The sequence below is a fragment of the Uloborus diversus genome, chromosome 1 (assembly GCF_026930045.1).
Source record: "Uloborus diversus isolate 005 chromosome 1, Udiv.v.3.1, whole genome shotgun sequence".
Classification (NCBI taxonomy): Eukaryota; Metazoa; Arthropoda; class Arachnida; order Araneae; family Uloboridae; genus Uloborus; species Uloborus diversus.
In genome coordinates, this window is record NC_072731.1 from 242884661 (window position 1) to 242900159 (window position 15499).

Genomic DNA, 15499 nt, shown 5'->3' on the forward strand with positions numbered 1-15499 from the left:
TTGGATTTCCTCCTTTTTGCTCTCTTACCATTCTCATCCCTGTGATGTATGAAATTTTAAAATTTTATTCACTGATAATGGGACATCCCAGTCAATTGCTCCTCCCTGCATTTTGGAAATAATGTTATGCCTTTGTGTATGTGTATATTTAATATGTAGCAAATACTTTACCCCCCCCCCCCACTGGAAATTTTTGAAATGGTGTACCTAAAGTTATCTAATCATTTCCGGTGAGTCCTTAAAAGTTCTTGAGACTCCTTAAAAAATCCTTACTTTAAAAATGACTTTTAATACTTTTAAAAATGAATATGAACCCTTTTTACTTTCTTCTATATCTAATATATAGAAGAAAGTATTGGATTCGTGCAAATTTTCGAATTTCGAATTTTGACGGATTCGAACGTTTTGAGGTGTGCTGAGTCCATTTCAACTATTTTTGGAAAATGTCTGTCTGTCTGTGTGTGTGTATGTATGTGTGTGTGTATGTGTGTGTGTCACGTCTGTGTGTGACCAGTTTTTTGTGGCCGCTCTACAGCAAAAACTACCGCACGAAATCGAACGAAATTTGGTACACATATGTGCCCCTATGTGAACTTGTGCCCATTGGTTTTTGGCGCGAATTCCTCCAAGGGGGGTGGAGCAATGGGACGTTTTTTGAGTTACGCGTGCTTGCTATTCCTCAGGAAGTAACTGGCGGAATCAAACAAAATTTGGATCATATGTTGCCATTAACAGGAACAGGTGCTGATTCAATTTTGGTGGCAATAACTCAAACGGGGGTTGAGCTATAGAACGTTTTTTGTCGTCAATTGTGACTGCTGTATCTCAAGAAATAATGAACGGAATGAAAGAAAAATTTATCGGCAAGTAGACCTTAGTGGGTATAAGAGCTGATTTTATTTTGGTGTCAAAAGCTGAAAAGGGGGGGGGTGGCGCAATCGAATGTTCTTTTTTTTCATTGTGAGTGCCATTTCTCAAGAAGTAATGCTACGTTCTGGATGAAATTTGGAATAAATGTGAATCTATTTGTAAATAGGCGTTGTTTCAATTTTGGCGCCAATCGCTCCATGGGGGTCTGATTTTTTTTTGTGTTAATAAAAATAGCTTTATAAATGCAACAATAAGAAAGATAAATTACAATATTCTCGTCTGCTTATTTCACGTGATTTTAATTTTCGGGAGATAATCGGAAATGTTATCGCAATGATTTAAAATTAATAACTGTTGCCATTTTATGTTTGTTAACAAATAAAACATCTAATTAATTCAAGCAAGGCTTTTAAAATAACTTTCAAGTCGTTCTTTGCTTTGCTTTTGCGGGAATTCAGGAATTCGGACGGTCGTCAAGTTTTTTTTTTGCTGGGAATATTGCATTCTTTTCAAGCATAGGGATTGATCAGAATTCACAAGAAAGATATAGAAGAAAGTTTCGTGATGGCCACAACATACTAGTTTAAATATATAAGCAGCCTAATAAATGACTGGGCTTACCATACTTTTGAGTTCTCAGGACTAATTCATTTGTGATCAACTTATATTCAATAAAACACCAATCAGCCCCACCCCCTCCTCTCCAGGGGGGAAAAAACCCTTATTACTAATGAAAAAAAAAGATCATAAGCATTAACTAAGTAGAGGTCTGAATTCATGTGAATTGTACTTTCAGTGCAGCTCATCAGATGAGCAGATTGTACCTACTTCCCGACATTTTCGGAGTGAATAACACTCTTAAAATCTTTCTCATTATGCATAATTTTCCTTGGACAAATGTTAAGGAGGAATGTTTTTGTCTCCAACTTTTTTGCAATTGATAAAAATTTCTGGTTATTCAATCGATAGATGAGAGTGTAGCCGAAGTTCTAGATATGTTTAGGAAAATTTATTCAAGATTTCTGTTTCAAATGCAAGGATATTGAAAAATTTCATCAGTGATAAAATTTTGGGGCAAACAAGTTTCACTATGTATTTGCTTTATCTTGATTTTTGTCTTGTCTTTATCTTGATTTTAAGAAGCCTTGTAAGTAGATGTTGTTTACATTGATTTTCAAAAAATTTTCGATAAGGTACCGCATGTTGCTCTACTTAGCAAATTAGCTGATATAGGAATAGGAGGGAAAACTTTCATTTGGGTAAAAAACTGGCTGACCGGAAGGAAACAAAGAGTAGTTGTAAGAGGAAATTATTCTAATTGGAGTGAGGTCTTAAGCGGGGTTCCTCAAGGATCAGTGTTAGGGCCTGTTTTGTTCATTGTCTTTATGAACGATATTTCACAAAAATATTTCTGGGAACATGAATTGTTTTGCTGATGATGTCAAAGTTATGGGGACTGTAGAAAATGAAGAACAAGCAAATCAGCTGCAAGAGGATCTAGATCATATTACGGAGTGGGCTGATAAATGGGGTATGGCTGTTAATGTTGGGAAATGTCAAGTGCTACATTTAGGGCATGGAAACAAGTGTACAAGTTATTATTTGCAAGGTTCAGTCATTAGTCAGGCAGACAAAGTTACTGATCTGGGGGTCCTAATAAGTCAGGATTTAAAGTTTAGCCAACAGTGCAGCATTGCTAGCAACAAAGCCAATAAGATGCTTGGGTTTATCAATAGATCTATTTCAAATAAATCTAAAGAAGTTCTTCTGCCCTTATATAGAAGTTTGGTAAGACCCCATTTGGAGTATGCTGTTCAGTTTTGGTCTCCTTATCTTAAGAAAGACATTAATGTATTGGAAAGGGTTCAAAGGCGGGCTACAAGGCTAATAAGTGGACTTTCCCACTTAGATTATGATTCCAGGCTTAGAAGGCTAAAAATGTACAGTCTTGAGCAAAGAAGAGACCGAGGGGACATGATTCAGCTGTTTAAATTTATTAAAACGAAAGATGTTACGGGGCTAAAGTTTAGCACTGAAAACAGGACAAGGGGTCATTGTTTTAAGCTATTTAAATCTCAGGCTAACATGGATATTAGGAAAAATTATTATTTTAGCAGGGTAGTGGAACCTTGGAACAGCTTACCGGAAGAGGTGGTAATGAGCAAAGGAGTAGACAGTTTTAAGAGGGCCATTGATCTTCACTGGGGATTGTAAATTGACTAGGACCAGTCTAGCTGGGCCCAGAGCCTGTTGCTGGTCGTCACTATTGTATTTGTATTTGTCACTTGTTACTTTTTCCTTTTTTAGTCCAGGGTTCGTACGGGTCATGGAAATCCTGGAAAGTCATGGAAAAACAATAACAGAATTTCAGACCTGGAAAAGTCATGGAAAATGAAATTTTCATTGAAAGTCATGGAAATTTATTTCAAGTCATGGAAAAATTTCCTGAACAAGGAGGAAGGAATAGTAGCGAAAGGAGCATTAGAAATCTTGAGTGATTTAACAGTATAGCACATAAAAGCTATTAAAAGTGAAAAATTCAACGATCTAAAAATCAATTCTGAATTTTGAAATCTCATTGCATCCACTTCTGTTGCAGCCGTTTGCCATTTTTTGCGATGTGATTTTACTGCCTGCACATCACTTATTTTTAATTTTCTGTTATTTTCAACACTTATGTTTCATATTCTGTAGTAGCAAAATTTCACGTTCTTAGTTTTGCCACGCCCACTCAAAAAAAAAAAAAAAAAAAATCAAATGCATGAAATACACCGCCAACTCAGTCAACTCCAGCCGAGGACTGCAGTTTCGTGCTTTTTAGTACTCATCAGCCCGGCATAGGAGTGACTGAGCTGGAGGTGGAAAACCGGTGTATTTCATATATTTCTGCCTTAGCCCTGGCTACAGGGCGGTAACTTACTGAATAATTCAAATGCATTCGAGTTCGATTTCATCACTCGTAAGGACTTTATTTTTAAATTTATCAGAGTTTATCTTAATTTGTTGAATGTTTTAGAAAATAAAGATCTTAAGTCAGGCGATAGAATACAGAAAAAGAGGAATCCTAATGCTCTAAAACAGTAGTGCCCAACATACTACATGCAAAACTAATCCATGCGACCCACTGCCACGTTCAATGTCCGGAATTAAACGTGTTCTGGAATTTCTGAACCTATTTATATGCATTTGAAAATATGCAAATTTGTAAACAAAACAAATATACTTTTGAATCAGAAGATTGATTCATTACTGAATGGTTTTTTTTCAAAAAAAGATCTGGTTTAGAAACATAAAGAACTAAACTATGTGGCTTTACTTCAAAGAACCAAAATACTGTCAAGTTACGTGGATGATTAAATGCACTGTTGACACTAAAAGGTAACTTTTGAAGCAAATTTATTGAAACTTAGTGATGACTCTTTCAACCCTTGTTCCATTCAATATCATTCTGCCTGTTTTTTAAAAAAATATCAGACATTTAACCATCATCATATTCGCATCACTGCATTTTTACTTTACTTAAATTTATATGATGAAGACAAATAAGAATAGTTTAGTTTTTTAAGTGTGCACTTATATTTTTTCCATTACGAGTAAGTGCTTCAATGAGGCTGTGGCATCCGTATAGACGTTTTGCTAATACTCATTTCCAGATATTACCAGGTTTGAGATTAAATAGTGCTATTCTCCTCGTGTAACAAGGACATGAAAATTTTCATTGAAGTCATGAAAAAGTCTTGGAAAAGTCGTGGAATTTTTTCATGCAAATAGAGTATGAACCCTGTTAGTCATTCAACAAGCCATGACTTTTTTTTTTGTGTTTTATTTGTTTAATTACTTTTTTGGGCTCTGTATTATAATTAAAAATATTTTCTCAATATTTTTTTTAGAAAACATCAAGACAAGGGCAAATATTGCTGTGGATCCAGATTATGGTAGGAATATGTTGGGTGTATTGGATGAAACTGGGATTCTGAAATATGGAGAAGTTTTTGTTAAATATACCAGAGACATTTCGGATGGTCAAACGAACAGGGACACTAAAGTACTGAAAGGTATTTTAGTTTAAGTACAATGGGTTCGTTTCCAATAGTTTAAAAGTTATTTTTTTTCTGAAAGAACATGCTTAAAAAAATAGACTCTAACCATTTTTTAAATAATTTGTTTAAGTTTGATATTTAAAAAAAAAATACTTAAATCGGTGATCTTTCCTTGTTTACATTTCTTGCCGATGACATCACAAATGATAAAGTGCCATTCTATGTTGCCATTCACAGAGCAAAATATTTAATTCGCATCTTTACTTACGTGTATTGGCAACAATATGGTTGATAGCAAGCATAGAGCACAATTTTAATTCGCTTCTTGATTATCATAACGTGGAAACGCGGTACAAAGATGGGCCAAAAAGCATCATTTTTGACATCATCTAGACCACGCCTTGTTTGAAAAATCAGACATTTAAAAAAATTAGTTACAAAATAACTGTTGGGGAAAATGAAAGAATTTTCTGGGTCCATGTTTTTTTATTTTTTGCTTTTTCTATCAATTTCAGTGAGTAAAAGTACTACTTTTGACTGAAGGAAACAACCCCATTGCATTCTTTTCCAACATAATACTCAAAGTTTTAGCTTGAATGTCCTTGAATTATGTGAGTTATTTTTTAAATGGTGCACTAAAACTCTTGTAAATTTTGTTTCCGCCATTTCCCCCCCCCCCTGAGCTTTTCCAATTTTATTTGTAGTTTCTCAAAACTTGTTTATCTGGGGACTTTTTTTTTTTGAAAACCCAGATTCATATTTAGTGCATTGAAAGAATTGATTAATTTAAGAGTTCCACTTTACTGAATTTTCAGTTAACAACTGATTTAATAATAATCTCAGATTTGGAAGCTTTCCAATGTCAAGCATATATTGTTTGCAATGAACAAAACATTTGTTCCTTCATGACAAGCGTTAAATTATGAAAGAATTGTTTTTTTAGTTCAATCAAAACGATGTACTTGTGCATTTTACTATAAAAAATGATTTTTGAAAGGAGGGGAAGCCTGTAATTATTTTGTTGTGAAACGTATTAATTTATTACAAATTGTGACAAATAGGCTTAGGGTTGGAAGAAAAGACACAGATTTTGTATGTTCACTGTTTTGGTTCTTTATTTTTAAAACCTTTTTTCTGCATTTCTTTTCAAAGAAAATTATTATTGTTGCATAGGGACAGTTTTAGTAACGAAGAATCCTTGCCTTCATCCTGGTGATGTTAGGAAATTTAAAGCAGTCGATGTTCCTCAGCTGCACCATATTGTTGATTGCATTGTGTTCCCTCAGTGTGGTTCTCGACCTCATCCAAATGAAATGGCAGGTAAGATGAAAACATATCTTTAACAAAAAATCAGTAATCCAACATCATAAAGCACAAAAATTCCAAAATATTGCAGACACGTGTTTTGGTGTTACAAGGAACACCTTTTTCAATGCAAAGTGTGAGCTTCTGGATGAAAAATCATGGGAAAAAAGCAACACGGTGGAACAGGAAATAGTATAAATATCAAAAAATAGAAATTAAACAAAACAAAAAAAATAAAATGACAGCTGGGGGCAAAATTTATTATATAATTCCATCAGGAAAAAACCGTTAAGTAATAAATTTTCCAATAAAACCCATAAACAATGCAAAAAGTCCAAAAATGAAACCACTCTGAATAAATTAGCAATAAATTTACCAGCGGGAAAAACTATATATGAAAGCAGTGTATCAAAAGGAGAAATGCAGGAAAAAACAAAGTGAAGGATAAACATATTGGAATTAGTTAATCACATAACAAAATAAGAAAGCAAAAAATGAAAAAATAAAAGTAAGAAATGTACGACGTTTACATAAAAATAATAGAAAAACTAAACCAATTTTAACAAAGGAGTCCACACAGAAGAAAAATAAATAGGGAATTGCAGTAAGATCATTAACTAAATTAGAACGGTTCCTCAGGATGTGGAAAGATTCCCAAAAATCAAGATCCAACGAATTGGGGCATTTTTGAATAATTTGATAAGAGTTAAAATCAAAAGAGTGATTTGATTCCCAACAGTGTTGGGCAATACTGGATTTATTCAGCAATTGTTTCCTCATATAGCTTTGATGTTCTTTTAACCGAAATTTCAAAGAACAGCGGGTCTGTCCAATGTATCCGAGTCCGCAATTGCAAACAATTTTACAGATCCCACAACAATTAAGAAGATGAATAGAATCTTTAAGAGAAGAGAAAGAAAGTTTAACGTGATAAGTGATTAAATTTAAAATTCAAATATAAAATGATTTTATTATAAACTCATTTGTAACTTTGTTGAAAATCAAAAGAATATTTTTTAGGTTTCAGAGTGAGTCATGAGGAAATGCAAATTTCTCAGCAAATAGTTAGATGAAACTGATGAAGATGGGAACAAAATTAAGAACTGGAAAAACAACAAGAAAATAACGTTTTTTTTTTTTTTTTGGTGTATGATAACGCTATTAAAAAGACAGGAATACAAGACAGAATATTATAAAAATAATTTTAAACTAAATAAAGATGAAGCACAGCTTCATCTATCCTTCAGTGAGACTACCAGCATCCCTGGTTCAAGTCCAAATGTATCATTAATGTAATGGCTGCCTTAAGTGCTGAATTAAGTGCCCCCCCCCCATCCAAATATTTGTGTAAATAATATTACTCAATGGATATAAAGATCAATTTCACAGGTGATAAAGGAATTGTATCATTATTATAGTTAATTAACGAATTATCTTCATGAATTTACAGCTGGTAATAATTTGCCTTTTGGTGCTTCCCTGGGTTTAACTATAAGTGGTCTTCCCAAGATCCTCTTTTTGATCCTAACTGATCTGCTTTAGTCCCCTTTTTGATTGAAAATGGTCCTCTTTTACCCTTTTCTGAAGCTAAAATGTGTTGGGAGCCCTGAATTTTGTGTTCTGGAAAAGGGTATGTGTAAAAACATTCATGAAGGTACAAAATTATTTTAGGCACTTGTAAACACCATCTCCAAATGTTAAAAACTATTTCTTAACTATACATTACTGTTTCTTACATAAAAGACTGAATTTTTATTTGTATTTAAAATTTTTTACTGATTTCCTTTTTTTAACTTTTAATTGTACACATGGAAAATTCACTCATACCTAATTGTCGTGCTTTCGATGCATTTTATAGTTGTTCAAGCACATAATCTTTAGCTTTTCTTTAATTGTCAGAAACTTTCTCCTTTTCTTTCTATCTTCACAAACTTTATTTGAAACAGCGTTTCTTATAGATGTCATTATATTTTATCAACTTTAACATTAAGAATGAAAATAATAAATGCAAAATGAGGAGTAGTTATTTATATAAGCAATGTTCAGAGTAGTACAATGTTGGAACATCGTCTCTCAGTGATGCTAAAGGTCCATTGACGAAACAAAATAGTTGCCAATAACAAAACCGATACTTACAAACTACGATTTCCTTCCAAAATTTTTCGTGTTGCGGGTGAGGAATTCACGTTAGGTCTAAAATTCTTTACTGAGGAAGATATTGTGTTATTGCTATTTCGTGTAAGTCAGATCACATTGTAGCAGGAGTCGACTGTATACTCAAATCAAAATAATCTGATTCAAGCAAAAAACTGATTTAAATCAACGAAGTGAACCTTTTTTTTTTTTTTTTAATAATAGGGGTTTCAAAAAGTATGGTAACAAGCCCATGCAGCATAAAAATTTATTCAGGAATTAGAAAAGTATATACAATGTAAGGAGGCAAAGGTACAGACTAATTCCCTTAGTCACCCTACTTATCGAAGCATTTTTTCCAGCGGTGCATCAAACCATTGAACTACTCTGCTGTAGCCATCGAAACCGGCAGGGATTTAATCATCGCCAAGGCACAGCAAGCATATGAGTTAGTGAGAAGCAAAGGGATGCAAGTGGCAAAATTAAAAATTTGGAGGTAACCAGTACAAATGGTAGGTGAACCTCTCCTTTGCCTTGCTGCAAGAGATTGTACTAGTAGCTCTGGTAAGTGCTGCTGTACAGCATGATTTAGAAGAAAATTTCAATGAAAGCCTACCTAGGATCTGATCTTTAAAACGCATTTTACTCGAAATGTAAAATAGTCCACTTGCATCCCTTTGCTTCTCACTGCCTCATGTGTCTTCCAATAGCCTAGTTCTGTATGAAAAATATTGTGTGACTGTTGATGGAGATAGTAAATTCTTTTGCAATTCTACTTTAAGTAATGCGACGGTCACTTTATGTCAAAGCTTTGGCGTGACAAACATGCCACCTGAGGTGGATGTGCTTGCTTGCCCTGCTCTTTCTTAATCTCGCACATCTGTTCTGCCTTTGTCAAGTTTTAGTGCACTAAAACCACACCTGTTTTCATTACATAACCACTTATATCCTACCAACCCTGCCGATAAATTTCAGGAGGAGAATCTTTCTTTAAGCACAAAAGCCTTATTACACTTCTTATTTCAATGGCATACTATGTTTCCGTCAACGCAGCCATCTCCTAACTGACATTTCGTCCTGCAGGTGGACATCCAGCTCTAATCTACTGGCGTTGTTTGACGTTTGAGAGCTCCAAACGGCTTCGTTATCATCAGCATAGCTTTTATCAAGAATTTTTATCCATATATTCCGGAATTACGAATTGTAGGAGTAGGGATTTCTGAGGTTTCAATACTTGATGTACGAATAAAACTTGTATAGGTTGCTGAGAAGAGCCGAGTCTGGGTGTAAATTATTTTGCTTAGAAACATGTATGTATTCATTACTCTACTGTAGAGATAGAAATTTCTATATCTAATTGCATCCTGCCTCTGAAGAGCTCACCAATTTTTTCTGTTACTATAGTCTAGGATGTGACTATCGATTTTAAGCTTAATATTATTTTAAATCTTTCATTTTAAAATAAATACAGTCAATCCTCTTTAGAACAACGTACCATTACTGCGACCCTTCCCTTACTAAGACCGATGCATGAAGTCAAATTTGCTGTTCCATAGCCATTATGTTATTTTAATGTCCATTATAACGTCCAAACCAAACCGCTCATTCCAATATAACGTCCAATATTAAGTTTTGAATTTTTTGTGATTCTCAAGATTATCAATTTGAAAATTGATAATTAAGAATTATATATTTCTAAAGATTAAATGTTTCAATTGAAGGGGGTTATTTGGGGGTGAAAGGTTTAATGACTTGATGAAAATTGCACACAGTATGAAGCTTTTTTTTTACTACTAGCTACTCTATTTTAAAAAAGTATAAATTATATTTGAGCCATTCCATTTCAGATCAGGCAGGGTCTGTCACATGACCATCACCGATTTTTTTGAAAAAATTACAGTAGTTACAACTAAGGGACATATGAAATATCCCAAAAGGATTTTGCAAGAAAAATTTTTTTTCTTCAGTTATAGCCTATTAAAATTCTGCACAAAATCCGCCATTTTGGAAAAAACCGGCAAAACACTCAATTTCAAATGGACATTATTTCAAAAGTATTTAACCTATTTGAATAATTCTTTTTTCTAAAAATAAATAAGGACCCATATATCCTCCAGACATCGTTTTTAAAAGTTTAGTTAGGTTTTTTGATAAAGAAAAAAAATCATTTTTGTCGCGAAAAAACTGCATTTTTACCGATTTTATGATTTTTTTTCTCCATGAAAAAAAAGTTTTTTTTACTAAACGGAGATGGCAGTCTAAAGCCCTTATATGATAGTTTCATAACATATTTTATTATAATCCTTGGATGCATACAGCCTCGGAAATAAAATTTGAAATTTTAAAAATTTTCAAAAATTAGCGATTTTTGAAGTGATTTTACTCAAAAAACCCATTTTTTAAAAATCTAAAAATTGGCTCATTTGAACCCCATATAATGCTTAACAAGTGGGTAGACACCGCATCCCGTATTTTTTTCCATAAAATGTTTTATGATTTTTTGAAAGTGACCTTATCGCCCATGGCATGCATGTAAAATAAAAATTTCTAATAATTTCAGTCACTGAAAATCTGATGAAATTAATGCTTAATAGCTACAATAATGGTGCACTTTATCAGCAACAAATAAAATTTTACTGACTTTTAATAATGTAGCAGTATCAAACCGCTTCTGATGATCCAGTCAATTCGTCTTTTGTACTTCGTTATATGAATATATTTTTCTGCTGATCAGCGCCTAATTGTTATGGGAGCTGAGATCCCATACTTCCTTATTTGTTTCATTCAAATTTTTGTATTTTTGACCGAATTCAGGCCACTTAAGCATTAAAATAAGTTCTGAAGACTCTAGGGATCCTGACCTTCTTTTGTTAGAAATTGGATCCCTGGCTATAATAGCTACCTTTTGTGATCTGTTTGGTTACCTCAACTTACAACCATGTTCAATTAATTATTTCTCTCATAAAACAGTGGGCTTTTTAAATTCTTAAACTACAAGTGAGTTTTGCGGTATGAATTTATTATACATATTCTTACGTATAAAAGTAATCATACCAGGTAGGATCCAAAAATTATGTGACAACATTCGCCAATGTCAAACCAAAGCACGAAATTAAAATTAATCGTTTTAAATGCATTGTATTGTTCTTCCCTTTGATGGTTTCCCCTGTCGCGTAATTGAGTTGAAGAGAAAGAGAATTGAAAGAGAAAAAATATGATTCGTTGCTGCATATGAAAGTAACGGTGAATGCATAGCTTTGGAGACAAAATAAAGTAATATTTATAAAAAAAATATATATAGATTTTTACTGTTACTGATAAAGTACATCATTATCGTAGCTATTAGTCATTAATATAATCACCAAAGGCTCTTCTATCTAAAGGCTACACACAGAGTCTTACAAAAAGACGAATTGACTAGGTCATCAACAGCGGTTTGTTACTGATATATTATTAAAAGTTAGTAAGATTTTAGTTGTTCCTGATAAAGGGCACCTTTATTGTAGTTATTAGGCATTAATATAACCAGAATTTCAGTTACTGAAATTATTAGAAATTTTTATTTTACATGCATGCCATGGGCGATAAGGTCACTTTCAAAAAATCATAAAACATTTTATGGGAAAAAATACGGGATGCGGTGTCTACCCACTTGTTAAGCATTATATGGGGTTCAAGTGAGCCAATTTTTAGATTTTTAAAAAACGGGTGTTTTGAGTAAAATCACTTCAAAAATCGCTAATTTTTGAAAATTTTCAAAAATTCAAATTTTATTTCCGAAGCTGTATGCATCCAAGGATTATAATAAAATATGTTATAAAACTATGATATAAGGGCTTTAGACTGCCATCTCCGCTTAGTAAAAAAAACTTTTTTTTCATGGAGAAAAAAAATCATAAAATCGGTAAAAATGCAGTTTTTTCGCAACAAAAATGATTTTTTTTCTTTATCAAAAAACCTAACTAAACTTTCAAAAACGATGTCTATAGGATATATGGGTCCTTATTTATTTTTAGAAAAAAGAATTATTCAAATAGGTTAAATACTTTTGAAATAATGTCCATTTGAAATGGAGTGTTTTGCCGTTTTTTTCCAAAATGGCGGATTTTGTGCAGAATTTTAATAGGCTGTAACTGAAGAAAAAAATTTTTCTTGCAAAATCCTTTTGGGATATTTCATATGTCCCTTAGTTGTAACTACTGTATTTTTTTCAAAAAAATCGGTGATGGTCATATGACACTTTTCATACCTGCCTGCCTGATTTGAAATGGAATGACTCATTTTTGAAAACAATCTCAAACATTGCAGAGGCAAATTATGGTCTATAATTTAAAAACTAGCAAATTTCTGTCAATTATTCTCAGTGCATATTTTGCTCAATGTGTTCCCCCAAATTTAGGATAGTATTTAAATGTAAATATTAAAAAAATAATTTTAATTAAGTTTAAGTGACAACCATTTATTATTTTATTAGTTTTTTTTTATGTTCTCTTTTAAAATGAAGCATAACTGGTAAAAGTTATTCCAGTATTTCTAAAAATATGGCTAAACAATTTTTCTGTACCACATTAAAGTGACATCTCGTTATAGCAAACGATTTTGTTTGATCTACAAGGGTCGTTTTAACTGATTTTGTTTGATCTACAAGGGTCGTTATAACTGATTTTGTTTGATCTACAAGGATAGTTACAACAAACGTCAACTGTATATAAAATCTTCTTTGCATAAAAAAGAAGAAAAAAATGCATGAAAGATTGTCACTTTTGTATGTTACAGGAAAAGTTACTGAAGGAATCAGAATTTTCAACTAATTTCTAAAATTATACCATTCTGCAGTTTGATAATTTTGCAATATTTTTTTAAGGATCAGATCTGGATGGCGATGAATATGCTGTTATTTGGCAGCCGGATCTAATATTCCACAAAGCAAATGATACTCCAGGACTCTTTCCATCTGTAGAGGCTGAGCTGGTTCATGACGTGACTGTATGTTTTATGATATTTATTTTTTTATGAGTAAAGAGTAAAGGACTTGATTTGAAATCAATCTGCAGAGATTGAAGAGCTTTTATTTTTTTGCGTTTTGAAGTAATCTACTTGGTATTGACTGTACAAGTAATGAAATATAACGTGGTTGAGGTCACGGCCACAACCAGACTTTTGTTTCGGGGAGGATTTTGCCAAACACATTTCTGGTTAAATCTATATGATTAATAAAATCATGTTTCATTCTAATCATATCTAATGATTCATATGTAATGATTTTTATTACAATATTCAGGGTTGGACATTTTGCCGGCAAAAAGGTATTTTTGTGGAAAAAAAAAACATGGAAAAAAAAGGCAAAAACAGAATTACAAAGAAAGTTGAATTGCATTCTGTTAATTAATGAATAGGAATGATATTAATACTGTAAATAAACTATTTTAGTTTTCAATTTTATTATTTATATTAGTTAATTAATTGAAAAATCTGCATTTAGAAGTAACAGCAATCATTTAAAATATGTTGCAATATAATAACACTATAATTATTTTTTATAAGTCTAATTCTTTTAATAGTAAATTTGAAAAAGGAAAATTTATTAAAAATTAGGGTTGGTAAGTTTTTGCCAAAGGTGGGGGAAAAAAAGGTGCAGGGTTCGTACGTTTCGGGAAAACCTGGAATTGTCAGGGAAAATGGCATACTTAAAAATGAGAAATTTCCAATTTTTGTCCCCAAAATTTTTTTTTTCAGTTTTTTCCCAGGGAATTTTATACCATGAGATCTAATCTTCATTTTTATCGATGTTTCCTGAAAAAAATTGTTAAAGTTTTGAGGCAAAATAAGGCTGACAATGAAAAAAATGCAACCCCCCCCCCCCAAAAAAAAACTTCTGCGGACGCCATTTTTGCCGCTCAATAGTTCACAAGAAAAAAAAATCCTAGGTTGAACAGGAATGGGGTGGTTTCCTTCAAACAAAAGGGTACTTTTAGTCACTGAAATTGATAGAATAAGCAAAAAAAAAAAAAAAAAAACTTAGACCCAGTAAATACTTTTATTTTCCTAACCGTTATTTTTTGATTAATTTTTTAAAATGTCCGATTTTTCAAACAAAGCGTGGTCTTGATGATGTCACAAATGATCCACTTTGCCGCATCTTTCCCCATGTTTCCACGTTACAATAATCAAGAAGCGAATTAAAATTGCTCTCTACTCTTGTTATCAACCCTATCGTTGCCAATACACGTGAGTAAAGATGCAAATTAAATATTTTGCCCTGTGAACGGCAACAATAAATGGCATTTCATCATTTATGATGCCATCCGGCAGAAGCGTAAACAATAAAAGTGAACCGATTTAAGTAATTTTTTTTTAAATTTTGAACAAAAACATATTATTTAAAAAATGGTCAGTTCCTATGTTTTTAAGCATGCTCTTTCAGAAAAAAATATTTTAAAGATTTTGGAAACGACCCCATCATGCACAAACTGAACAGGGAAAAGACAATTTACTGCTTCTTAAATACAAGTCTGCATATGGTAGGATCGATCTGAAAAATTGTTTTTTATTGATACTTTTCAGCTACGTGTGAGACTTAGTCGCCATTTTTGGTCGTTCATAAGATGGAAGTAGACACGATGCTTAAATGCCTAAATTTCCAAAAACAAAGCAGAATTGGATGTTTTCTTTAACTGCAAACTAATGAAAGTAACGCAAAATGTGCTTCAAATTGTTTTTTTTTTTAAATTTTATTTTAAATATATAATTTTCTTGAAAAATTAAAAATTTTGTTCTTAAAGCTTAATCTTATCCTCATATTCTTGGATGCAAATGTGCTAAAAACTTTTCAACAGAATTGTAGTTTCACAAATATTTATTATTTTTAAACTGTTTTCATGCTACAAATTCAAAAAAATATTTCTTAATTTTTGTCGTAGCCGCCATCTTTGGTCATTCCCAAGATGGCAGTACACAAGACTTTTTTTAAATACCTAAGTTTCCGAAAATGGCATTGGATGTTTATTGCAATGCAAACTATTGATAACAACGCAAAATGTGTCTCTTTTTTCCCTGGATAATTCGTAATTTTTTTGTGGGACAATGCAAAATTTTACCTCCAGAACATTTTTTTTAATTCTAATTGATTTAGACGCTTATGTGCTAAAAAC

At 32.4% G+C, this 15499-nt stretch overlaps 1 protein-coding gene across 1 annotated transcript in view; it reads left to right on the forward strand.

Annotated features, from left to right (window-relative positions):
- LOC129226264 (uncharacterized) overlaps positions 1-15499 on the forward strand; it is a 49690-nt gene that overhangs the window by 22406 nt on the left and 11785 nt on the right. The window contains 3 exon segments of the mRNA XM_054860868.1: positions 4761-4925; positions 6084-6230; positions 13213-13334. Of these exon segments, the coding sequence (XP_054716843.1) occupies positions 4761-4925; positions 6084-6230; positions 13213-13334 (434 nt within the window).